Here is a 24,970-nt window from a genome sequence, read left to right on the forward strand (position 1 = left end):
TTTCAGGACAGAGACCGCACCAAGAAATATATTTTAGTGTTCTCTTACGTCCATCTGTAACTGAATATACCACAATGTACTCTGATGTTTTCTCGATTACATCACCTTGCAAAATATGCTGATCACAGTCCACTAAACTGATGTCGCAATCTGAAATGGATCGCAGTGGACGTCTTGGAAAATAGTGGTATAATTCGACATAATTCCCATATTATACTTCAGGAAACCCAGTTCTTCTGCCCCCACACCCCAAAAGAGCAGAAGTGACCAGCTGAAACCACAGGGTAGTTTAGAAGCAGGGCTAGGCCTAGAAGCCAGGTCTCAGATCCCAGTCACTGAGTCATTCTCAGTGGCACTCCCTCAGGCTCCAGGTCCTGACCAGTCACTCCTTGGCTCCTCGGACCTTGTGCCAGAAACATCCTCCTTTCTCTCTTTCTAGTCTGTGTCAATGACTTCTGGTTTCTCCCTGTGTTCAGATACCCCCAAGCCCAGGGTAGCGGACACAGCAATGTCCATTGGCACTCAAGGCTGGGATCTGTTTGTAGGCAGAAGAAAGATCTAGCAAAGTTCCCTAGGGTGAAAAGTAATAAACCCTGGACAGGCCAGGAGGCCTTGGGTAAGGACCTCAGTGTCTCTGAATTGTGGGTGCCTCAACAGTACAAAGGAAGCAGTGAGACCTCAACACCTGCCTCTTCTAAGGTTACCTTAGAAGGTTGGAGAACACACGTGCCTGAGTACCTCACCTGTAACAGTGAAACAACCCAGGGCCAGGAAGGCTAGAGATTTCTCTCTGCCAGGCACTGAGCATCACCCTTGCATCTTTGAACCCTCACAAAAGCCTGTGGTGTTATACCAGTTTACAGATGAGGGGATTTGTACCTTCCGCCGGGCAAACTTATTTCTCCAGTATCACAAGCTTAGACAGAACCCGAGCCCAACTGGAATCCAGTTTTGCTTGACAAAAATCTGACTCCAAGCTGCTAGCTGCAGCCAACCACCATGGTGCTATGGGAGCTTGGCGGAGAGAGAGAGAGAGCACCAGCTGCTGCCAAGTCCCCATGCCCAGGCATCACACTGACAGGTAAAAGGTGATGGACGGACTCCTCATGCCTCCTTTCTAAAGAGTGAGTTTGTAATCTCTCCTGACAGAGGCTTTCAAGCCTTGATACATAGGGGAGTCAGCAGGGGGAGTGACATCTTGATCCAAGAGCTTCCCAAACCAATCAAACCAGGATCTCTGGATTGGGAGCATCCCTGGCATTTAAAAGCAGCTTTGTTGGGTCTAAATGCGTAGCTGGGGCTGAGGATAGTTACCTTAGGCCAATGCATCATTTCCTATCTGTCAAAGCTCCTTCACACTAAGGAGTTGTGCAGCTGCTCCACCGGGGAGGCAGAGGAGAAGCTACTGTCATCTTCTCCCAAAGGAGGGGAGGCTCAGCCAGGGGAATGCCCGTCTCCGTTGGAAGCCATCTCTCAGCCCGAGAGACCCAGCTTTGTTTCCTTGCCTCCCAAGTGATCCAGAAAGGATTTCCAGCCTCCGGCACACACCCCAGGTTGGCATGTTGGCCCCCAGGGAGGAGGCTGGGTGCCCCATGTGCACATCACAGCCCTGTGGGGTAGAGGCAACGCAGGGAAACCATTGGAGGTGAACAAGAATGCATGGACCCAGGGACACCTGGGAACGTGTGAAAGAGAGATGAGGTGGAGGCTGAAGTGACTGTGCCAGGGGGAAACCTAAGAGAAGGGCTCCTCCGGAAACCTCTGGGAGGAAGTAGAAAGCGGATTTCATCTCATGGGGTTGTGTCCCTTTTAAAACATAGACTATCTTTTCTTTATTCTTTGACAATCCCATCCATGGAAACAATGTGTCTCGACCATATGCACACCCAGTTTGCTCCTCCCACTCTCCCTTGGCACCCCCAACATGGCGCTCTCTCTCTCTCATAAGGTTTTCTTAAGATTCCCGAGGCAAGGAAGAAACAGGCTCATCAAAGAAAGCCCCAGGTACTAATAAGTTGTGCTAATGAATACTCCCCAGGTGAGACTCGTTCACGTTAGAGGTGAGGACACAGACACAGAGGGTAAGGACTCTCTATCTGTGGCCACTAGAAGGCACATGGCCGAAAGCCAATCCCTTCACCAGGCTCGCTCCTGAACGGCCCGCTTACAGTTAGAGCAGCCCAGAGGACAAGGGGGCTCTGCCTCTGGCAGATGCTGAGAGGTGAGAGAGGCCACTGAGCCAGGGCAGGAGGAAGGTAGCCCGTCTTCACTGCAAACACTATTTTGGGGGGCTGGCATATCAAGATAAGCATCTCAAAGCCCAGAGAGATGCTCTGCTTTTCAAAGAGCATAGATATATTTCTCCGGTCCAAGCAACTGAAATAAGGATGTGGAAATAGCCTTGGGAGGGTGTAGATGTATATGAAGAAGCCGGGAACTCAGGAGGAGTTCCTGGCAGTTCCCTGCAAGAAGGCAGCTGAGTCCTAGTTCAAGAAAAAGGTCTGGTTGCTCACTTGCCAGGGACCACATATGAGCTCAGATCTGGACTCGGAGCATAGAGGAAAGACAGCAAGGTGCTGGGGGTTTGGTTCTTTTTTTTTTTTCCTACCAACTTGCTGTTTGACCTTAATAAGGCTCTACCAATTCCCAGGCCTCAGTGTCTTCCCGGCAGAAGATCAGTGTACTAGATGACATTACCGTGCCCCTTTGGTGATGTTTTAAGTTCCCCAGAGCTCCTTTTATTAGCACCTCACCCATGCCTGTACTCATGAGAGGGACTAGGTGGTGAGAAAGGGAGCATTCTCTGTCCAGGCCTCATCTGGAGATTTTCACAAGTGGCCACATCCACCTTTCGCATCTGGGTTGGTACTCTGTGCTCCTAACCATCCTTCACCAGATTTTACAGGTTTGACTCATGCCTTGTTTGGGTTTGGCATTGCTGCCGTCAAGGTCCAGGGCCGATCACCATGACAGGCAGTAATTAACAGGGCCTGAATCCTCGACAGTAACCACAGAGTCAAAAAACCTGCACTTCCTGTTCCTTTTCAGTCGCCTGCCTTCCCTGGTGCTGCTCGTAGGGACAGCCAGGAGCTCGTGGTGTCTGCTTCCGGGCTTCCGCACAGCGAGTGAAGTCAGGAAGCCCGCCAGGGCTACAGGACCTGTAGTTTACTCAGGAGCATCCCAGCTGATGGTGGTTTCTCAACACTCAGCTTCCACGTGTATCTCTCTCACCCCTGTATCCACTCTGGCCACGTTCCACCACTGAAATAGGCTAGAAGAAGCCAGCAGGCACTCTAGAGTAAAGTCACCTCTGAACATAACTCTTAAACACTGAGACCTAGCTTTCAGACTCCCCGAGACAGACAGCTCTCCCAAATGGCTACTCTGCTAGACCCAGAGGGCAGTCTGGGTTTCCCACAAGGACCTACTGGAGAGACACCACACTCACCACTCATGGTCAGCTTCTTCTGCCTTTCCTGGGGCTCCTCTGGGAATGTCAGAGATGGTGTGGGGAGACAGGCGCCAAGGATTGCCCTACCATTTATAGAAGCCTCTCCTACACACCCCAATTAGAATTCTAATGAGGTGGGCGAGGCACCAGGTCATTCCTGTAGTGCCTGTAAACGTTTCACTTACAACATAGCCGTCACCCAATGGAAGGTCATCGTGCTTATGCAAGACTGCCTTGGAGAGAAGAAAGGAGATGAAAGTTGAGTGGGTTGCTCTTAGGATTTCTTATTTTACTTACGAAGGTAAGTGGCTTCCTGGACCCCAGCGCTTAAGACACTTGGTCCGAGCTGATGCCAGAGAGGCTTCTGGGACACGAAAATGTCTGGAACTTAGCACTATCCTTCCTCACTGTGCACATGTAGTGTTAGGGCCCACGTCCTTGACACACACCACAGTTCATGTGCTCAGGGATGACTGTAATAGAAAGTTCTTTGGGGGGGCTGAAGGCCCTCAGTTCCAGTGCTGGCTGGACCCTCAAATTGGCCATCCCTCAAACTTGAGGTTTGGAAGCTTTGTTTAGATTTGAGCATAATCGTACCCACACTCTCACCTCACAGGGGCGGAGGATTAATATGACATGAGTTTTCAAGTGGAAAGCAAATACATGAGTCTCAACGTGGACTAAACCCAAGGTCTCTTGACATCAGACAGCAGTTGAGGGGCCACAGTCTTTTTCCACGAAAGCACTAGAAATAGCCACTGACTTCTAGTTCTGACACACTCTGTCTCTAGGACTGTAGGAGGAGTCATTGGCCTGTTTCTTGGCCCCAGTTTGTATATCAGTCTGTAAAAGAAGATTAAGTGCTGGTGAGGTGGCTCCATGGCTAAGAGCCTTTGCTGCAGTTCCCGAGAACCAGAGTCTTGTTTTCATCATCCACACCAAGTGGCCCACAGTCACCTTCAGCTGTAGCTGACTGTGTAGGGACACAGCTATAATCACAGTTTTTGAGATGCTGAGGCAGGAGGATTACAGGTTATAGGGTAGCTGGGAAAAGGGGGGTGGGGATAAAGCAAGTGGTAGGGCATCTGCGCAAAGGGCCTGGGATTAATTCCTAGCGATGCGAAAAATAAATAAATAAAAGTAAGTATGGAGGGTTTAAGATATACTGCGCTGTGTTGTGACTATCTACCTGCTTAAAATGTTTCTACACCTATACTGCGCTCCTTGGAGGAGCTCCTCAAAAACCTAGTTGAATACTTGACATGTGGTGAAACCACACACCGGCTTGAATTAAAAAAAGTATGTGTCATGCATATGTGTGGATGCATGCATGTTACAGTGCATATGTGAAGATCAAAAGACAACTTTGGGACTCTGTTCTCTCCTTCTGCCTCGTTGAAAAAGGGTCTCTCTTGGTTCTATCATGCTGCTACTCTAAGCTAGCTGGTGCTTGAGGTTCTGGGTAATTCTCCTGTCTCTGCCTCCCACTGCTCTAGTACTGATGACATGTGTCACCATGCCCAGACTTTTATGTGTGTCTCAGGGATCTAGCCCTGGATTGCCAAGCACTCTTACCTACTAAGCAATCTCTCTGGCCCCTGTTTGAATAGATGGATGGATGGATGGGTGGGTGGGTGGATGGATGGGTGGGTGAATGGATGGATGGATGGATGGATGGATGGATGGATGGATGGGTGGGTGGATGGATGGGTGGGTGGATGGGTGGGTGGGTGGATGGATGGATGGATGGGTGGGTGGATGGGTGGGTGGATGGATGGGTGGGTGAATGGATGGATGGATGGATGGATGGATGGATGGATGGATGGATAGATGGGTGGGTGGATGGATGGGTAGATGGGTGGGTGGATGGGTGGGTGGGTGGGTGAATGGATGGATGAATGGATGGATGGATGGATAGATGGGTGGGTGGATGGATGGGTGGATGGATGGGTGGATGGATGGATGGGTGGATGGGTGGGTGGATGGATGGATGGATGGGTGGATGGGTGGGTGGATGGATGGATGGGTGAATGGATGGATGGATGGATGGATGGATGGGTGGATGGATGGGTGGATGGATGGGTGGGTGGATGGATGGGTGGGTGGATGGGTGGGTGGGTGGATGGATGGATGGATGGATGGGTGGATGGGTGGGTGGATGGATGGGTGGATGGATGGATAGATGGATGGATAGATGGATGGATGGATGGATGGGTGGATGGATGGGTGGATGGGTGGATGGATGGGTGGATGGATGGATGGATGGATGGGTGGATGGATGGGTGGATGGATGGATGGGTGGATGGGTGGATGGGTGGGTGGATGGATGGATAGATGGGTGGATGGGTGGATGGGTGGGTGGGTGGGTGGATGGGTGGATGGGTGGGTGGATGGATGGGTGGATGGATGGATAGATGGGTGGGTGGATGGATGGGTGGATGGGTGGATGGATGGATGGGTGAATGGGTGGGTGGGTGGATGGGTGGGTGGGTGGGTGGGTGGGTGGACGGATGGGTGGATGGGTGAGTGGATGAATTACTGGAAGGATAACAAGTACCAAGCACTGGCCTTCACACGTATTACCCTTTTCCATCTTCACAGATCGTTGTTGCTATAGTAAAGGGGGGACAAACAGAGACGCTCAAGGCTGTGCAACTGCAGGACGGGGACCCACATCTAAGTGACTCTAGATCTTGTTTGCTTAGTCTCCGAGGTCCCTGCCAGGATGAGAGGGAACTTGGCCTTTTGTGGGTTCTGATGTTTTTTTTTTTTTTTTTGGAAAAGTAGCTTGGCACCTACTCCTGGGAGACGGCCAAGAAGAGAGCAGAGGCCCCAGAAGTATCTGGCAGAGAGCCCCAAATCCCATGTGGAGGTTTGAGGGTGGTCGCGGCCTCTGCTGTTCCGCCAGCTGTGACTCTGGGAAAGGCCTTAGCTATGCAGGACCCATCTTACCATGAGCCCTGAGCGTTGCTGTGTGTGACCCAGTGTGATGGTCGAGCATGGAGTCACCCCATGTACTCCTGAGTGTGGTACAGAGAGAAGGAAGAACTCATTCATTAGTACTAGTATTTTTGTTGGCCTGAGAGCCAGGAGGAATTGGACCCTGGGCATTCCTTCCAATGATATGACAAAACAGCCTACAGAGATGACAAGCAGGTGGCACTGTCCCTGGGGAAGAGCCTGAGGTCATGCGGACCTGGATCCACATTCTGATTTTGTTAAGTCACCTCGCCGTTCAGAGCTTCCGTTTCCTTGTCTGTAAAACCGAGGCAGAACTGTTGTGAGAATTAAAGGAGTCATAAAGGGATTAATTAGCACATCCTCTGGCATGGCCCAGTGCAGGGAGTCGGTGCTGAGATGGTTAGAATCATTACTATCCTTAAAGAATTGCACAGTTCTGAGTGTCGCAGGTTTTGCAAGGGGACCCACAAGTGTCTGTGCTGACACCTGGTCACATGCTCTTCCCTCAGACCAGCCTTTACCCGTGTGGTAGGCGAATGCAGACACTGGATTCAGAAGATGCCGGTGCAAATCCAAGCTCCAGAAGCTTGCCTGTTGTGTGGCCTTGACTTGTACACTTTCACACTGACCTCTGTGGCCTGACCACAAATCCTGCTGAGCTACAGGGAAACCCAGAACCACTCCTTAGTCACTGCTAGGAATATTCCCCAACACATTGTTTGGGCCAGTTTCCCTTGTCCCCCCCTCACTCCTGCCCAGCCAGGGCTGGCCAGCAGCCTGTAAACTCACCTGCAGCCCGGTGCAGCAGGGAGTCCGCCTGAACCCAGTGCCAGCTGCTGGAGGATTGCATCACGGCCAGTGCCACAGCCCCAACCTGCAGGCAAACTATAATTGCTAGCTGTGTCACAATTTCAGCTAAATGATTTTCAGTTCAGAGTTGAGTCAGCCAGCTATGCACAGGATGAAATTCCTGCTTGGCCACACTCTGCAGCCTCAGACACCAGCTAAGATGGAGTACGCAAATGGAGGCTTTTAAAGAGAGAAGCTCATTGATCATTTGCCTTTTTTCTCCCTCTAATTAAGGGATTTAGGGTGCTCAAGGTTTCACAACGCAAAAAGCACAGGCTCCGGGAAGTCGTTCAGCCCAGATACATCTTCAACACAAACCCCACACCTAAGGCTCAGGGACTTATCACAGTGCACAGAAAGCCCTGAACAGCCAGAAGACCCAGGCATATGCTGTGCCCCTTTCTATATGACAGGGGGGCTGCACCCACAAAATCATCTGTAGTATGGCTGCCTAAACAAAGCCTGAGCAACAGATACCAGCTGACACGGATGGAGGAACGTTGATGGGCTCACCCTACAAGAAGAGCTACAGGCTGTTTTTGACTGGTGGGAAGGAGGGTTAATCTTCCCCAGGGATGTGGCCCCTAATCGATTTACCTAATGCCAGGTGGTCAAACCTAAACACACACACACACACACACACACACACACACACACACACACACACACACACTGAATAAACATACAAGTTCAATTTGCTGAGTTTATTTAATGCTCCTCTCTTCTCTCTCTCTCTCTCTCTCTCTCTCTCTCTCTCTCTCTGTGTGTGTGTGTGTGTGGTGTGTGTGTGTGTGTGTGTGTGTGTGTGTATGTGTGTGTGTGTGTGTGTGGTGTGTGTGTGTGGTGTGTGTGTGTGTGTGTATGTGTATGTGTGTGTGTGTGTGTCTCTGTGTGTGTGTGTGTGTGTGTATGTGTATGTGTGTGTGTGGTGTGTGTGTGGTGTGTGTGTCTCTGTGTGTGTGTGTGTGTGTGTGTGATACATGAATGTAAGAGAAAGCACGTGGTGAGGATGTGAGGGGAGAGGAAGGGGAGGGGAGGGGTGGAATGATATAAACATCATTTATGAAATTTATAAGAATTTTAAAAAGAAATTAAGAAAGTGAAAATTAATTTATTTAAAAGAGGAAATTATTATTAGGCATTACCCGTGCTTTCAAACCCCTTTCACACAGAGTCTGGCTGCTACTTTGCTCGGACCTGATACTGGGATTGATGGTCTATCGCCTGTAGCCCTGTGAAGCTCTATGTGGGCCTCTCTCCGTGTCCAGGGTGCTGGTCACAGACACACATATGTGAACGCACAGTGCACAAAGAGTGGTTATCTACAAGTCTTGGGGGATATTATGGGATGGCTTGTTTCTCTCCCCGGGATGAGGGAGAACAGAATGAGGATGACTGGGAGACCGAATCCCCAATAGCTGCTGTGGCTGCTCCAGGACCCTCACGGGTTCTGCCACTAGGAGAGCCAATCCCCAACAGCTGCTCCAGGACCCGCACCTGTTCTGCCACCACGTCAGTATGGGGAGCGGGGTCCTGAAAACCAAGGAAAAGAGAAAAGCACCAAGAAGGATGCACAAACACTTCTGTGATCTCGAGTGAATGTGGCGCCCCACCACGTCTCTCCTTCCTTACCCCCCCCCCAAATATCTCACCCTACAGTCTAAAATTGCCTGTGAAATCATAAACTACATTGTGTGGGAAGCAGACAAGGAAGCAGAAAGTCTATAAGGCTGTCTTGCGGTATTTGGGGCTTGGTTCTTTCAAACAGAAGTTTGGCTGAATCTGCCAGCACAACTAAAAGCAGATTTCCTGAAGAAGCCTCGGTTCACCGCCCCCCTGCACCCCCCCTCATTGATTGGAATCCTACATCAGCAGCTGGAACGTGGTCAAAGTTATGTTGTCACGTAGCGCATAGCTGAGCCATGGTAACAGATTTCAATCACACGAAGCCAGTGGATTTAGCTTTTATTTTAGTTGCCTGCTCAACTGAGATGAGAGTTATGTAAGGGCTGATGAGCTCAGGTCGTCACACACGGCATAAACATTCTTCTTTTTTTTTAAAGAATATAAAGCATGTAAACTTTAAACCCCTACCCTGATCTAGCCAATGGTTAGAACAGTCTCCACAGTTGAGTGGAGAGTGGGGTATAACTTTCTCACATACTCTGGTGCCTCACATTTGACCATGTCCCCTGGAGGGGGAGACCTGGTGGCACTCAGAGGAAGGACAGCAGGCTACTGAGAAGAGACTTGATACCCTATGAGCATATACAGGGGGAGGGAATCCCCCTCAGGAACAGTCATAGGGGAGGGGAATAAGGGGAAAATGGGAGGGAGGAAAGAATGGGAAGATACAAGGGATGGGATAACCTTTGAGATGTAACAAGAGTAAATTAATTAAAAAATTAAATTAAATTAAATTTAAAAAAAGAATATAAAGCATGTGCTTTCCTTCTGCCTCCTCTTAAGGCAACAAGAAAAGAGGCTGTCCCACTCAGGTGGTCCCCAGCACCCTGCCCCGCCCTGACAACTCTAGTTCTGGGTCTCACATCTTTCAGAGCAGTCTATGTGGACAGCTCCCGGGCTGGTTCCAGTGCCAACTGGACGTCCATCAGGAGCCAGCTCCCTGAGCGCTGGTGTCCAGCCCGCACTCACCCTTCCCAGTGTGGAGGATATATGATGCTGCCGCTGATAAATTGGAGTCAAAACGCACTGAAAGGATCAGGAAGTTCATCCTCGGATACGCTGAGACGCGTCCCTCCACTCCTCGGCTGCTCATGAAGACCTCAGGTGACGGTGCTTTTCCTTTATCTAACACTAACCACCTTTTCTCACATCTGGAAAACATTCCTGAGGAATCGTGACCAGGAAGCCTCTCATTCCCACTGCCTTGTAATCCCTGTAGGCCTCCGTGGCTCTCCGTGGCCTAACGTCTGGATTCCATAGTTTGGCACCCAGGCCTTCCAGGACATGTTCGTATTAATTCTATCACTTTCTGCTATTCTTCTCAACCTTCAAAGTGTGGTGTGGAATCGGATGGCTTATACCACAGCCCTTGTAAGTGTCCAGGTTCACTGCCTTGTCCTCTTCCTTTAGAAGGGTGTCATGTCAGGTACCCAAGGTACCCAAGAATACATACTTTAAGTCTGTTAGTGCCATTTATGGGACAATGTTTGGTATACAAGATACCTCAGGAGAGGAGTGCTATACATACATACACACACATACATACATATGTATGTACATACATACATACACACATACATACATATATGCACCCATATATACATATTTATATTCATACACATACATGCATACATATGTGCATACATACATATGTACATACACACATGTGTACACACACATACCACTATTCCTAAAAGTTCCAAGGTTTCCTGGGAAACAATAACCCATTTCACATCTAAGAAACTTAGCTTACAGAAGCTAACCTTCTTGATAAGGTAATGTGGACCCACCAGGATCTGCCTGACCCAAGTCCTGCTCAGGAAAGCCCGAACCTTAGTAAGGCCCCTGCCTGAGCCTTACAGCCCAATGTTACTGATCTTAGTGATGACGTTAACAATCCAGGGCTGAGCAGGAAGGTGTGGATCCTTGGGAATCTGATGTCAAAAACATCATCTTTGATTGTTAGTATCGCAGTTTTCTACTTCTGCCCAAACACAATTAAACAAAACCTTATAGGAAGAGCAGGTATCTGATCATCTCTTCTAAGTCAGGTCTATGTGTGTGTCTTTGACTGTGTGCTCCGGGTAGCACAGTGAGTTCTAAATGATGCCCTTACTTAGGAAGTCAGACAAGAAGCAACAGATAACTTTAAAGATGATAAACTAATAGCCAAAAGGTATGCATATCACTCGCAGGAAACTTGCAGAAAGAGATTATGGAGATAAGTGAGATCAGCTTATCACAGAGGATGCATTTCAGACAAATCATGATCAAGGAGAGGCACCCATGCCAGAAGAGCGAGCGAGAGTCTGTGCTCCACTGGCTGCACATGGCTTTATGTGGAGCGCGTGATGCTTGGAGCCAGTAGGGAAGACTAGAGGGCTTGGCTCCACGTTCAGTCCCAGTGGTTGCCCTAAGTTCTCAGACCTAGGAAGGAAATCAGTGTGGATCTTGACTTGTTGCAAGTCTCTGTTGGACATATCTGCTTCTTTGCCAAACTGGCTTGGCCATCTGTGAGCACGAAGAAGAAAACTAAACACAGAAAAAAAAATGCAACTCACCATGTGGCTCCTGATGTCACACCTGGAGGGCCACGTTGTCGCTAAAGAGAACGCAAGGACAGCTCATTCGATCATGCAGATTATCTGGAAGAAAACAGACCAGAGGCCATCAAGCTCAGCTTTTAACTTTTCTGATAAAGGACCAAGACCTACAAATAAATGAATGATTCACCTACAATCACAAAATAGCGACCTTAATTGCAGAACCAAAGCTATTTCCTTTGATGAGCGCCTTTCACCTCAGCCAGGCACACAATGGCCAGCGCACCTGGAATTTCCAACTGTCTTTCTGTGATGTCATCTTGGTCACTCGTTGCTTTTCAGTCAAGAAACTCCCTGGACACGTTTTTACATGGAGTAAGATATAAGACACATTTTAAAGAAATTACTCTTTGATAACTTCGTGGTGTATGTAAAGCAATTTGATGGTTTCCATCCATCTCTATCCCCTCTCTCCTTCCTCCAACTAATTTCCCCACATTTGTGTCTCCGTGTTTTGTTCTGTAACCCACTGAGTGTAACCAACACAGTCTGGATGACCATGAATTTGGAGTGATCCAATTTTGATATATCTCTGGGTGTGGCGGTGCACACCTTTAATCCCAGCACTCAGGAGGCAGAGGCAGGTGGATCTTTGTGAGTTCGAGGCCAACCTGGTCTACAAAGCGAGTCCAGGACAGCCAAGGACACACAGAGAGAAACCCTGTCTCGAAAAACCAACCAGCAAACAAATAAACAATTTTGATATATCTTCAACAAACAGAAAAGATTTTAAAGTCTAAAATGTAGGTAACAAAATGCAAATGTTTTATATTCTCTGTTGTTTAGCAGTGTCTATAATAAATATGCATAAATTATGTACACATAAGAAAGGTATCTTTTTCTGAGGAAGGATTAATGAAGTAGAGTCCTGCCTTTATTAAAATGGTGATAAACTAGAGGAGACCAGAATGCACAGAATCCAATACAACAGGGATCAGTGTCACTATGACATAAAAGATATAAGAGAAACTGGAAGAAAGGGCATTCTCATTAGCACAAAGGTAGGGAGAAGTCTGAATGCATCTGGATGACGCCTGACAGCACGTGACCAGCTCTTCTATCAGCTGCTTTCAAGACCCCCTGGCCATAATACTGAAATTTTGGTAGCTTCTGAAATAAGGTGCCATGGGCAAGTGCAAAAGGCACAGTGTCTGTCCTCATTTGATCTCGTCACATACTGGATGACTTAAGTCAGAGCCAGTTCCTTGGCTGTACCTCTCTTGGAATACACACCTACAGAAATCAAAGTTCACGTCACTCTGTGCTCTTCACAGTAGCCAAGTCTCAGAAGCAGCCTTGGTGCCTATTTCTAGATGAAGGGGCAAAGCAGAGGTGAGGTATATCATATATGTGCGTCTTAGTTAGCCATAATTAAGAATGAGGTCATGTTATTTGCGAGAGGATAAAAAACATGTTAAGTGAAATAAGCCAGAGTCCAAGACAAACGCAGCATATTTTTGTCATATGCAGAATGTAGATTAAAAGAAAAAGAGACATATAAGTGGAAGGAGACCTATTTTAGAGGAAGGACAGAGAACTGAAAGGGAGACAGTGAGAGCAAAAAAAGGAATATGATCAAAGTACATTGTGTGCATATGCAAATGCCATGGCAGGACCCATTATTATTATTTTTTTAAAAGTAAGACTTGCTATTGATTTCTTTAAAGGATTAAAGAAGTTTCACGAGTGAGTCTGGTGCTAAGAACTGTACTTGCCTTGCTAGACAAGTTCTCCTCCACGGAGCTGGTTCCCCAGTTGCTCCATTAATTCATGGTTGGGGATCTACTGTCTGCTGGCTGCATTTAACTGGAAGCGCTGGTCTTCATCAGATTAACCCACTGCTAAATCTTCCTGCTCAGGAGCAAAGTGGGGGTTCCCAGGCACCGCGTGTAGATCTTAGCTCTGTGCATCCGTAAAGAGAGCCATACAATAAGAGACTCATCAAATTTAAAGGGCTGAGGTTTGTTCTGGCACGGCACGGGTCCTCATAGCAGGGTGATGCCAATAACTGTAAACCAGAGAAGTGATGTGAGAGTGAGGCTACAGCCTTGTCTACTGCAAGTCAGACTAGGTAACAGAAGTCAGCAGATGCTTGGAGAAATAGCTTTGTTCACTTTTCTGACATAAAAAGTGTCTAGAGAATCCAAACAAGGCTTGCCCCTCACAATATGGCAACATCTGTGGGGCCTTTGCTGAGCGATCAGGAGAGGAGACAGAATCATCACTCTCCCGTCTCCTTCCAGCAAGCTCCGAGCACCCCACTTCTCTAGATTTTCCCAGCACATTCTCTGACTCCGAGTCTGCGTCCTCAACATTTGGGTGAAACAGAAGCCTTGCATTAGCTCTCTGGGGGTTTGGGGTCTAGTCAAGGCTTGTCTCTAACGTACTTAGAGACCTTGGGAGATGCAGGGTTCGGTTTTTCCTCAGCCACTACATTATCTCATTTCCCACAAGCCCATCAGCAACGTCACTCCTTCGGCACGGTGATTGTCAACAAACATGGCCACCTCTACCGTTCCTGATTCTGTGTGAGTCAATGAGCAAGGTGATCATAGTGTATTTTCTATCCCCTGCCCACTCGTAAGTTTGAGGATTCTACATTTAAATTAGAGCCTGAAAGAAAGAAAGAAAGAAAGAAAGAAAGAAAGAAAGAAAGAAAGGCATAGATGTAGTTATCCAGTTATCCTTGTATGCAAGGTAATGATGCCTGGGAAGAGTTAAAAAGAAGATGCTGTCATGTTCTCTGGGAAGAGAGTCTAGGACCCCGATGATGAGGAAAACTATAGCCACTGATTTTGCTGTTTTTCTTTGTGGTACTGAGGATTGAGCCCAGGACTTTGCACATGCTAGGCAAGTACTCTACCCCTGAAATACCACTGCTAAGTCTCAGCTACCTGAGGCAGAGTTTCTTTATGTGGCCCACGGTGGAGTGGGACTTTTGATCTGCCTACCTCTGTGTCCTAAGACCTGAAAGTGAGTATAGGTGTGCCACCATGCCCGGAGTCCTTGGGGAATTTCATTTGGCTGCATGTCACGGAGTCCTAAAGAATGGGACTTAGTCACACAAGTGATTTTTATCTTTCTCCTCTCTAAATGAAAAGTTTAGACAGGCCATCTAGGGCTGGTACATGGTTTTAAGGATTGCTTCTTGTTCTATCTGGCTTTATCTGGCCCCAAGCTCACAGATAGTTCGTGCACCTCTGGGTGACACCCTGTGTTTCTGGCAGGAAGGCAGAAGGGCAAAGAGCAGTGGCAGCTGGTTGTGTAATGAGCTGTCTTGGAAAGGTGCCTCAGCCACTTCTGGTGAAATCAGCTCTGTTGAAGCTGAATGTCACTGCTCCCCTCAGCCGTGAGGAGCCGAGAAAGAGAGTTGTCTTTCTGGGTTGCTGCCATACATGCCTTGCATGTCCAATGCAAAGTGTCTTTTTAGTGCTAGTGAAGAGATGGGTATCAAGTCTCTTCTTGGTAACCTGCTGTCCTTCCTCTGAGTGCCACCAGGTCTCCCCCTCCAGGGGACATGGTCAAAGGTGAGGCACCTGAGCATATACGGGGGAGGTAATCCCCCTCAGGAACAGTCATAGGGGAGGGGAATAAGGGGAAAAGAGGAGGGAGGGAAGAATGGGAGGATACAAGGGATGGGATAACCATTGAGATGTAACAAGAATAAATTAATAAAGGGAAAAGAAAAAAAAAAAAGAAGAGATGGGACATAGACCTGCTGGTCATAGTGTGCCTTTCGTACATACATTGTCTTTTCAAGCAATGACACCAATAGAAGAAAGCCTTGAGGGGAAAAAAAACCCACCACCACAACAAAATCACATACACAGCATAAAAAGTGACCGTGATAACGACAACAAAGTGGAAAACTCATCAGATTCCCAGTACAACCACTATGATATAACCGAAATAACCCGAAATGCTTTCTAAAGTCATAAAGCAAATGAGAACAAAACACATTTATCTGAGGATCTAAGGAACTCGGCTCAACCTTGGTGGGAACAGCAAGAGCCGTGCTCTTCAGTCATGCCCTGTCCTGCCCTCCCTCCGTTTGGGGAGCAAAGCCTCACGCAAGGCAGCAGGCTCTCCTCTAATGTTCATTGCTTTGTGCCCTTCACCTAACAGGGCCTGGGACTTTAATGCTCTTTAGCCCCTGGCTTGTGTTAGTTTTATCCTCACTGATGAACCCATTTTAAAGAAGACCTACTTGGTCCTTCTAGAGCTAGGGATCACTACAATGGAAAACAAAGAATGTGACAAAACATTGAGACAGCTGAGTTCAGGGACTCTGTTTTCTTGGGAAAGTCACTAACCCTCTCTGGATATCCATTGCTCTATGTGAGGGCGGGGAGGGGGAAGCAAGGGGAGGGAGGAAGAGGGGAGGGAGAGGGAGAGGGAGAGGGAGTCTTAGCAAATAAGAAAGACACCTTTCATTGCTGAGGGCTGTGATCTGACCCTGCTGTTCCTAGACCCTACCTCACTACACTTCTTTTACTCTTTTTTCTCTCCCTTCTCTTGTTCTCTCTAGCTCTCTCCTTGCCTCCCTCCCTTTTCCTGTGGAGAGTATTTGCCACCTGAAAGTCTCCAGAAGGCGTATTGGAGACGGAGGGCAGCGTCTGGTACAAGCTGTTAGAACCCACAATGCTCCCATTAAGGCAAAAGGACTTAGGGCGAGGATGTCCTAATGGGGAGCTAAGACCTATCGCTGGGAGAAAATGGAAGGGGCAATTTGTACACCTCTGAGAGCTTTAGCCAGAAGAACACGGACTTGCACATTGAAAAATGTAAACCTCCCTCTTTTTTTCTGCCCAGCTTCCCTCCTTTTCCTGGATATGGAAACACAGGAGGGGATATGACCTCCTTCTATGTGCCTGACCCCACTTGCCTTCCTGTCAATTGTGAGATCTCCCAACCTCAGCCATTTACCCGAGCATTCCCTTATGTACACATCTGCTTTGCTCTTATTTATTAAGTATTTTCCTTCAAATCCTTTATTTTATTTTTCCAACTTGTATATCCACTTTAAACCTGTACCAGTGAATGACATACCGGACCTTGCTGTGTTGGGTACTAAGGCATATGAAAATAAACATGTTTGGAGTGACAAAAGCATTTTCATATGAGAGTTCAGTGTGTCACAAGCTGGGACCCATCAGCAGCGACTCCCCCAGCCCTTGCCACTCTTCTCCCAGGGAGAGATTATTATTGTCACCTCACCCAGGAAGAAACGAAGTTTCCTTGAGAGATGAAGTAATTCCCCGGGAATATACAGACAGCAAAGACAGGGGAGCACTCAAAACCACCATTGTCCTCAATACCTGTGCTCTTTTATTTCAGTTTGCTCTCGGGTGGGGAGGGAGTAGGAAGAGAAGCATACAGAAGCAAGCTCAGGCCACAGAACCTCATTCAGGACCCATAAAGAGTGAAGCGCCAACATCCAGCCTTCCCTCCCTTGTTTCTCTCCTCACAATAGTCATCCCCAACAACCAAGCTGGAGATTTGATGCGTGCTTGTCAGGTGATGGCTTTGTTTCCAGATATCTCCCACTGTGGCCATGGCCTTGTCAGAAGCCTTCTTAATCCTACTCTTTCAGAGTTCTAAGCCAGATCCTCCTGAATGTTTTTGCCTTCTGCCTGGGCAAACCCAAGGCCTTCCGTGGGGCCTGCTACCACAGTCGTAGGTTGTGGGCATTCATCCCGGGACAAATGGAAAGCATTCTTGCAACTTCCCTTAGTTCCCCAACAGCACCTAGTTGCCTAGCACAGATGACTCACTTGGTTGATAAACAGAAGCAGGATTCTCGGCCACCTGCCCTCTGGCCCCTTCACCTACGTCTCCCTACCAAGCACCTGGTCCATGAAAACAAAAGAACAGCAAAGGTTCATGTGAGGACCTGGCCGTGGCATCCCTCTCTGCTATTCTCCCCCGATAGTGGCTGGGTCTAAAGCATCAGAGATAGGGACGGGTGGAGAAGTAACCAGCAGAGTAACAGGTGTTTACTATGGGCAGGGAGCGTGTCAACCGCTGTTATGGATACTGTTAAACAAGCCTGTTAACTTATTGAACACCAATCAATAGCTTGCAATCCCAGTAGGTAGGCATCACCAGGCCCACTTTACAGATAAGGAGATCCTAGGAAGGAATTTTAAGGGACTTACCTACGGCCGCCCAACTATTAAAGAGTGCAGTGAATATTTGAAGCCAGGTCATCTAATGCTAAAGTCCACAGTCCTCTCCACCACAATCTTCATCACCTCTGGGTGAGAGAGAATGGTTTACCAAAGCATTTCAGGATTATCTAATCCAGCATTTAAAAAAAAAAAAAGATGCTCTAGAATACTGGTTTCTTAGATCTGAAGAGGAAGAATCAAAACCTGTTCGAGGAAATTGGCTAAATGAAGCTAATGTTGCCACTGTAGGACTTCTGAGACTTTATAAACTCTATGCGAGCCTCCAAAGGGAGCTCAGGTACATCTCGTGATCCACATTACTTAAAGGGAGTGTTTATATGTGAAACACACACACACACACACACACACACACACACACACACACACACACAGAGTTTTACAAAATAGTTTGGAAAATACTTATTCTTCACATCCCTTTAAGTATAAAAAAGAAGAGGCATGTCTAAGCAGCAAGATAATCCAAAGCCAGGTGTTTTGAGCACACCATGGTCTCATTTCCGTGTTGCCTGTTCCCATAAATAATGCTGTTGGTCACTAAGAAGGTACCTTCTCACCACATGCCAGACACTGGGGTCAATGAGACATGATGGCAACCTCACAGCACTGTGTTGCTGGCACTGACAAGGCCCACGGCCTGAGGTTAGGGAAGCCCTCGGTGGGCAGAAGTTGTCCAGCCCCTGCAATGTTCCAGCATGTGGGAATCTGAGATACCATCTGTGTCGCTAATTCATCCATCACAAATAGCAAGCCGTTGTCTGGTTCCAATCCCTCCCTCAAAATTCTCTCACAATCCTGAAAAGCAATTGGCTTACGTGTACATTTCTCTGACTTCTGTTGACACCGCAATGGCAGTTGGTGGGTGAGGGGGTGGTTCCTGGAGTGTCTAACCCCACAACCTGCGCAGAATGTCAGTGGAAAGAGATCTTGATGAGTCAGCGATCCAAACCCAGGCTGTAAGTGAGCAAGCAACACTGGAGGAACAGGGCTAGCTGTGGTCTCCCGGTCTTGGAGATCCAGTCAAGCTGAGGTACCTGCTGTACTTGCTGGCTCGCGGTTGATGTTCAGTGTGACACCTAGGTCACTTAACATGGAAAGTCAAAATCCTTCTACATATATGTAACTATGTGCCCCTGCATAGGTCACTTCTGTGCTACAGGTCTGGATTTATTTACTTTCTGTCTCCTGAGTGCTGGGATTGCAGGTGTGCGCCATTGAGCCCTTGTTTATTTTCTGTAAGCAGGAGGGTGTTGGATTTGAGCTTTCTTTTGCCTCAGAATTTCTGTGGATGTTCCACGGGAGAGACCAGCTAGTCAAAGGCCAAACCACTGTCAATCTACAGCTGCTTCTCAGTGGCCCCCTTTTGTCCACTTACTGGCTGTATGTCCTCTGAAGTTACGTTCAGTCCTCCGAGGTCTCAGATGGGTGGGACTTGCTGCTGGGAAAGCACACATTACACCTAACATGCTGGGACAAGAGTGCATTGATGGGATAGTCCCATCAGCCGCCGTAAGGTTCCGCAGTGCCTGTTTGTGTGTCTGAGTCTTGACTCAGAAAGGCGTTAACTATTTCTTCTTCTTCTTTTTTGTCTCTTTCCTGGACAGATGCTGGACAGAGCCTAAGTATGGCAAGTTGATATTCTTCAGTCTTTCCCTAAAGCTGGATGCTTGTTCTCCTTGTAGCTGACCTCAATGCCCACTTAAACAGGCACACTTTGCGCCTTTTCTTTTCCATTCCCCTCCTCCAGGCAATGTTGGGATCTGTAGCTTGCCTGCCCTGGGATTTTTCTTTTGAAACGCTGGTAAGATTGTTTGCTCTGAATAAACTTTTTTTTCCCCTAACTTAAAAATTACAAGAGATGGCTTGGTGGGGTTGCTATGTAGCCAGTAAGGAGGAGGAGGAGGAGGCGTCAGCTGCCTCTGGAGGCTTCTCAGGGGTGGGGTAATCCCTTTCCCTGCCAGGCCCACAGTTGCAGGATAGAACAAGACCTGGAACAGTAAGTGACAACACTAAGGTGTCAATATGGTGCCACCAGTTGGCTGGACAACCTAGCACAGGCCTTGGTGGTCCTTTCATTCTGTATTGCTCCTCTGACCTGTGAACAGTAACTTTTAAAGGAGTGGTTCCAGAGGGAAGTACCTCCTCAGATCAGAGCATCTCTGTGGTCCACCCTCCAAGCCTCATATGTGGCCAGGCAGGTGGTCTTGGCATTGGTAGGTCTGGAAACCCAGATGGTTTTCGTAAGTTGTAACTATTTTCTCCCTGGACAGAAGCATTCTGATTAGTCACTGATGAACTGTTGTCCCGAAGCACTCTTAGCCTTGGCTGGGATGAGCGCTGAGGTCTGGGCTTAGCTTAAAGCAATACTTTATAGAACTCAAAAAAAAGGAAATGATGTGTCACAGGATGGTGGACTTGTTAGCACTGAAGACAGGTACAGGCTGATTGATGGCTGCAGAGGCGGTGGCGGCAGCGGCAGCAGTAGTGCAATACTTTGGAGCTGTTGGACAGAACCGTCAACTTAAGTTCCCCTTCAATTTGGAGAGCTGAGTGCTGGGAAATGCCCGGTATTGCTTCCTTGGTCTTCTAGTAGAGACCACCCATTAGTACCCCAATTATTCCCAAAAGAAGACAATGCGACACCTGTCCACACACATCTGCACTTGTGGTCGCATCCTTTCCCTCATTCTTAACTGCACCATCCATTCCTCCTGTGAGGTTTGATAATAAATACCTTTGACGCCATGAATTGAAAGAGAGCAAGGAGGGGGTGTATGGGATGGTTTGGAGGGAGGAATGGGAAGGGGGAAATGGTGTAAGTCTATTATAATCTCAAAAAAATATCAAATTAACATACAAAATGAAGCCATTTCTTATTTCTGTCGTCAATACCGAAACTCCCGGAGAATAAATAAACTCTCTCAGTGGGGCCATCTGGCTCTCCCATCTGGGAGAGACATTAATGCCAGGTGCTGCTCGGGGGGATTCCCACATGTTTACTTTCTACTTTTCTCACCAAGCAGTTATTATTTCACACTTGTGCCTGGTGGCTCATGGATTAGCTCTCCTGCCTGATTTCTTGATGAGATAGATCATTGGAAAGTTGGCTGCTGTTCCCTACCATTTTCGCTCTGCCTTAGGCTACTTTGGAAGCCAATGCTAATTTGATATTTTTATGGCTTTTCCAGGGGGAGTGAATAACTGTTTAACGTGTAGCCATGGCAGTGAGTAGGAACGACTAGAGAGAATTTAGATACTGCCAGGTCTCTATTTCATGAAAAACTACAGGAAAAGTGTGACTGGCCCCCCCCCCCGCCCCCGTTATAGTCCACGGAGAGTATTTCAAAAGGGGCAGATGAAATTGGATCAGATGACGACTTCGGAAAATACAGATCCCGGGCGTGGCTCTCTCGCATCCATGAACCCACTTGGGGCCTCAGTTTTATTATCTGTCAATGGAGATTGATTTGTTTACTCAAGATATTTGATTGCTGCCAATGTGCCGAGCACTGTGTGCAAGATCCTTCTAGAACAGTGTTTGCATTGGTGGAAAGGCTTTCTTCTTTCTTTCTCTTTTTCTTTCTCTTTCTTCTTTAAATAACGTTTACTAGCATTACTTAGCACAGTAAACAATGGGTTTGTGTGCATATTTGTTTTATTCTTCTCACCCCCCTCCCTTCTTCCCCCCTCCCCTTCACTAACTACCTGTCCCTCGTTTGCTGGCCCTCCCTCCCACAGCCCTTTTCTGCTTCCACCTCACATAGATTTCATTACCCTCACCTCCTTTAAGATGCCTTCTTTTCTCATTGTCCACTACTGATTTCATCACACACAGACACACACACAGACAGACACACACACAGAGCTCACACAGACACAGATAATCCCACACACAACGAGGAGAGAGAGAGAGAGAGAGAGAGAGAGAGAGAGAGAGAGAGAGAGAGGTTCTGCATTTGAGATTTTTCTGGCTTATTTTCTTTAACATAGGATATTTAGCTCCACCCATTTTCCTGAAAAGGCTGTTAGTTCATTTTTCTTTACAGCTGAATAAAATTTGTTTGTGATTATGTACAATTAATTTATCCATTCATCCAGGCTGGTTCCATATCTTAGCTATTGTGAATAATGTACCAATAAACAAAGGGTCTCTGTGGAATGCTAGGCCTAGTCCTTTGGATATAGACTCAGGAATGGTATTAGCAGTTCATGTGGCAGTCTTATTTTTATTTTGGGGGAAATTTTTTGTATTGATTTCCATAGTGGTTATACCAGTTTACATCCACAGTAGGGTTTTTCTTTATACTCCTGGCAGCAACTGTTTTCTTGATGCTAGCCATCCTGACCAGTGTGAAATAGAATCTCAAAACAGCTTCTTCTTAGAGATTATTTTTTTTAGTTATGTGTATACATGTGTATCTGGGTGTGCATGCATGCATGTGTGCATGTGCGTGTGTGTGCTGAATTCTTTCTGGGACTGGAGTTAGGGACGAGCTGCTGACATGGGTACTGGGAATGGAACTTGGTCCTCGGGAATAACAGGGTAATTATGTGTAACTCTTAACCACTGAGCTTCCTCTAGCCCCCAAAGCAGTTTTAACTTGCATTTCCCTGCTGGCTGAGAATGTTGAACACTTTCCAAACATTTGCTGGCCATCTGTGTGTTTTCTTTTAAGAACTGTCTATTAAGTTCATTAGCACATTGTTGGCTGGGGAAAAAATTGAATATATGTGTAATAACATAAATGTATATATAAAAAATAAAAATATTTAATTAAATAAATAAATAAAATTAACTGTCCTAAAGTGGAAAACTCACAAACTGTTAAAAAAAATCAAGTAAAGGAATCTCTATGGATTGAAACTCATTTTTATAAAGGATTCTTTCCAGTAATAGTCACTTTTCCTCTCTTTATTTACATTTCTGATGTTCAACCAAGATGTTTGTCAAATGATGAAAGGATTAAAAATGTGGTAAATGCGTAGTGGATTCTAGGCAGCCATACAAGTAATGGAGTCCTGTTGCTTGCAATAAGCAGAGGTGAAAGTGGAGATCCATTATGTTAAATGAGATAAAGCCAGGTACATAAAGACAAATGAGGAATGATTTTTAAACTATGGCCAGAATCATAAAGAGATGAGCCTATTGAGCTAGAGAATGGTTAGGTTGGCAAAGGTAGGAGTAGGTTGGAGGCAGGATGCTGTGGAGAGACAGTGAGGGGTAGAGAGATGCAGTTACACAGGAGCGGTGAGCTCTGGGCCACTGTTTCACCACAGGGTAGACTGTGGCCAATGACACTGCATTGCCTGTCTCCAAACACACAGGAGAGAGGATTTGAAATCACGGCACAATGTACATCTGCATCGAAACACTACTCTCTCACCACATAATGTGCAACATTTTATGCATCAATTAAAAATAAAGCAAATGCAGTATTAAAAATAACTCAGCGTCCGTCTTTTTAGTCTCTTATATATTCAAGATATCAACCCCTACCTGTGTTCCAGTTGGCAAAGATTTTTCTCCCATTCTGGAAGCTTCTACATCACTCTGGCGTTTGTTCCATTAGTTGTGCACACATTGATTCATGTGATCTCATTTGTTCATTTTTTTTAGTTGTTTCCTGTGCCAGAATTCTTTTTTTTTAAAACTTCTTTATGTTTGCATATACCTTGATTGTTTTCCTCTGGAAGTTGCAGGCCACATATATGTTCCCTCCCGCATTTCTTGTTTTAAATGTGTATGAGAGTTTTGCCTGCATGTATGTTTGTGCACTACTTGCATGCCTGGTGCCCGCAGAGGCCAGAGAAGGGCATCAGATCCCCTGGAACTACAGTTACAGACATTCGTGAACCACCATTGCATGCTGGGAATCAAATCTGGGTCTTGTGCAGAAGCAGCGAGTTCTCTTAACCAAGGAGCTATCTTTCTAGCCTCTCAAGCCTTGGATCTTTGATTAATTTTGAATATTTGTTCAAGCATAGAGATAGGGGTCTAGTTTCCCTCTTCTACACGTGGATGTGGAGTTTGTTTCTCGTGTGTGTGTGTGTGTGTGTGTGTGTGTGTGTGTGTTTAAAAAAATGCTTTTGTCAGAAATTAGGTGAGAGTAGCTGTGTGGGTTTAGTTCTGGGTCATTGTTCTATTCCACTGGTCTAGATATCTGTTTTGTACCAGTATGTGGGAAGGTTTGGTGAACTATTAAGTATACCATGAAAATAAATCTGTGTCCCATGTAGATGTGGTCTAGAATAGTCTTTTTCTTTTAAATTAAATGTATAATGTCCACTCCCAGGGAAGTGTTTGTTAGTGGTGACCTTTTGTGGCCAGAAGCACAGGAAAAACAGATGACCTTCAGTTTAGGATGAGATTTTGTCCTAATAAGCCAGTGTAATAAAAAAAAAAAAATACAAGTAAAGGGTCTGGAGAGTTAACAACACTTGCTCTTGCAGAGGACCCAGGTTTGGGCCCAGGCACACACATGTGTGCAAGTGAAATGTTCATACACATGAAAATGAGGTAAGTGCACTTTTAACTATAAGAGGGAAGTGCAGGACAAAGGCATTCGCTATACCTAATCTACTGAACATTAAAGTTCACCAACAGCTGAAGTTATAGGTACCAGTTGTTTTCACACATGATTTCAAGGCTGATAGAAAGCTTTGTTTTGCAGCTAATGCCCAACATTGAAAGAGAGCTGAACCGTGGGAACAGGCCAAGTTCAAAAGTCCAGGCATTGTTTCACTTGGGCATTATTGTCAATTAACCAGCTGCAGACATAACTGTCTCTGTAAAGAAAAAGAACAGCCACTGTCCTTTCCTTTTGCCTTGCCTATAAGAAACAAAAGTGTGTGAAAGAATAAAGGCCCCCACCTTCCTTTGTTTTTAGATTAGCTAGAATACTGCTCAAATGCAAGGCCCTCTCTGCATTCACTCCTCTACAAAGCCCCACAGATTCCCTAAGATGGGAAAGGCATTGGTTTTCAGTCTGAACAACAGTAAGATATGGAAAGGACAAACAAAAGCAAAAAATCACGGTGCCTACAGATGGCTTTGCCATTTACCGGTTCCATAACTTTCACCATCTCATTTTCTGCTAATTGAGCAGCGTAACGTACAGGCTCCAGTGCTGTGGAAGCACTTTGCTAAGCGAAAGGCCATGCATGAATGTTGGGGGTTATTTTTTCAGTGCTCATCACCTGAAATTGTATTAGCAATCGCCATGCCTTTTCAT

At 46.6% G+C, this 24,970-nt stretch overlaps 1 protein-coding gene across 1 annotated transcript in view; it reads right to left on the reverse strand.

Annotated features, from left to right (window-relative positions):
• Nucleotides 1–3,552, reverse strand: part of TGM3 (transglutaminase 3) — a 39,337-nt gene extending 35,785 nt beyond the window's left edge. Inside the window, exon 1 of the mRNA XM_084774233.1 lies at nucleotides 3,449–3,552. Coding sequence (XP_084630359.1) covers nucleotides 3,449–3,455 — 7 coding nt within the window. The 5' untranslated portion in view covers nucleotides 3,456–3,552. The remainder of the gene's footprint in view (nucleotides 1–3,448) is intronic.
• Between the last annotated feature and the right edge of the window lie 21,418 nt (nucleotides 3,553–24,970).

Source organism: Acomys minous (assembly GCF_964271855.1).
Source record: "Acomys minous genome assembly, chromosome: 3".
Taxonomy (NCBI): domain Eukaryota; kingdom Metazoa; phylum Chordata; class Mammalia; order Rodentia; family Muridae; genus Acomys; species Acomys minous.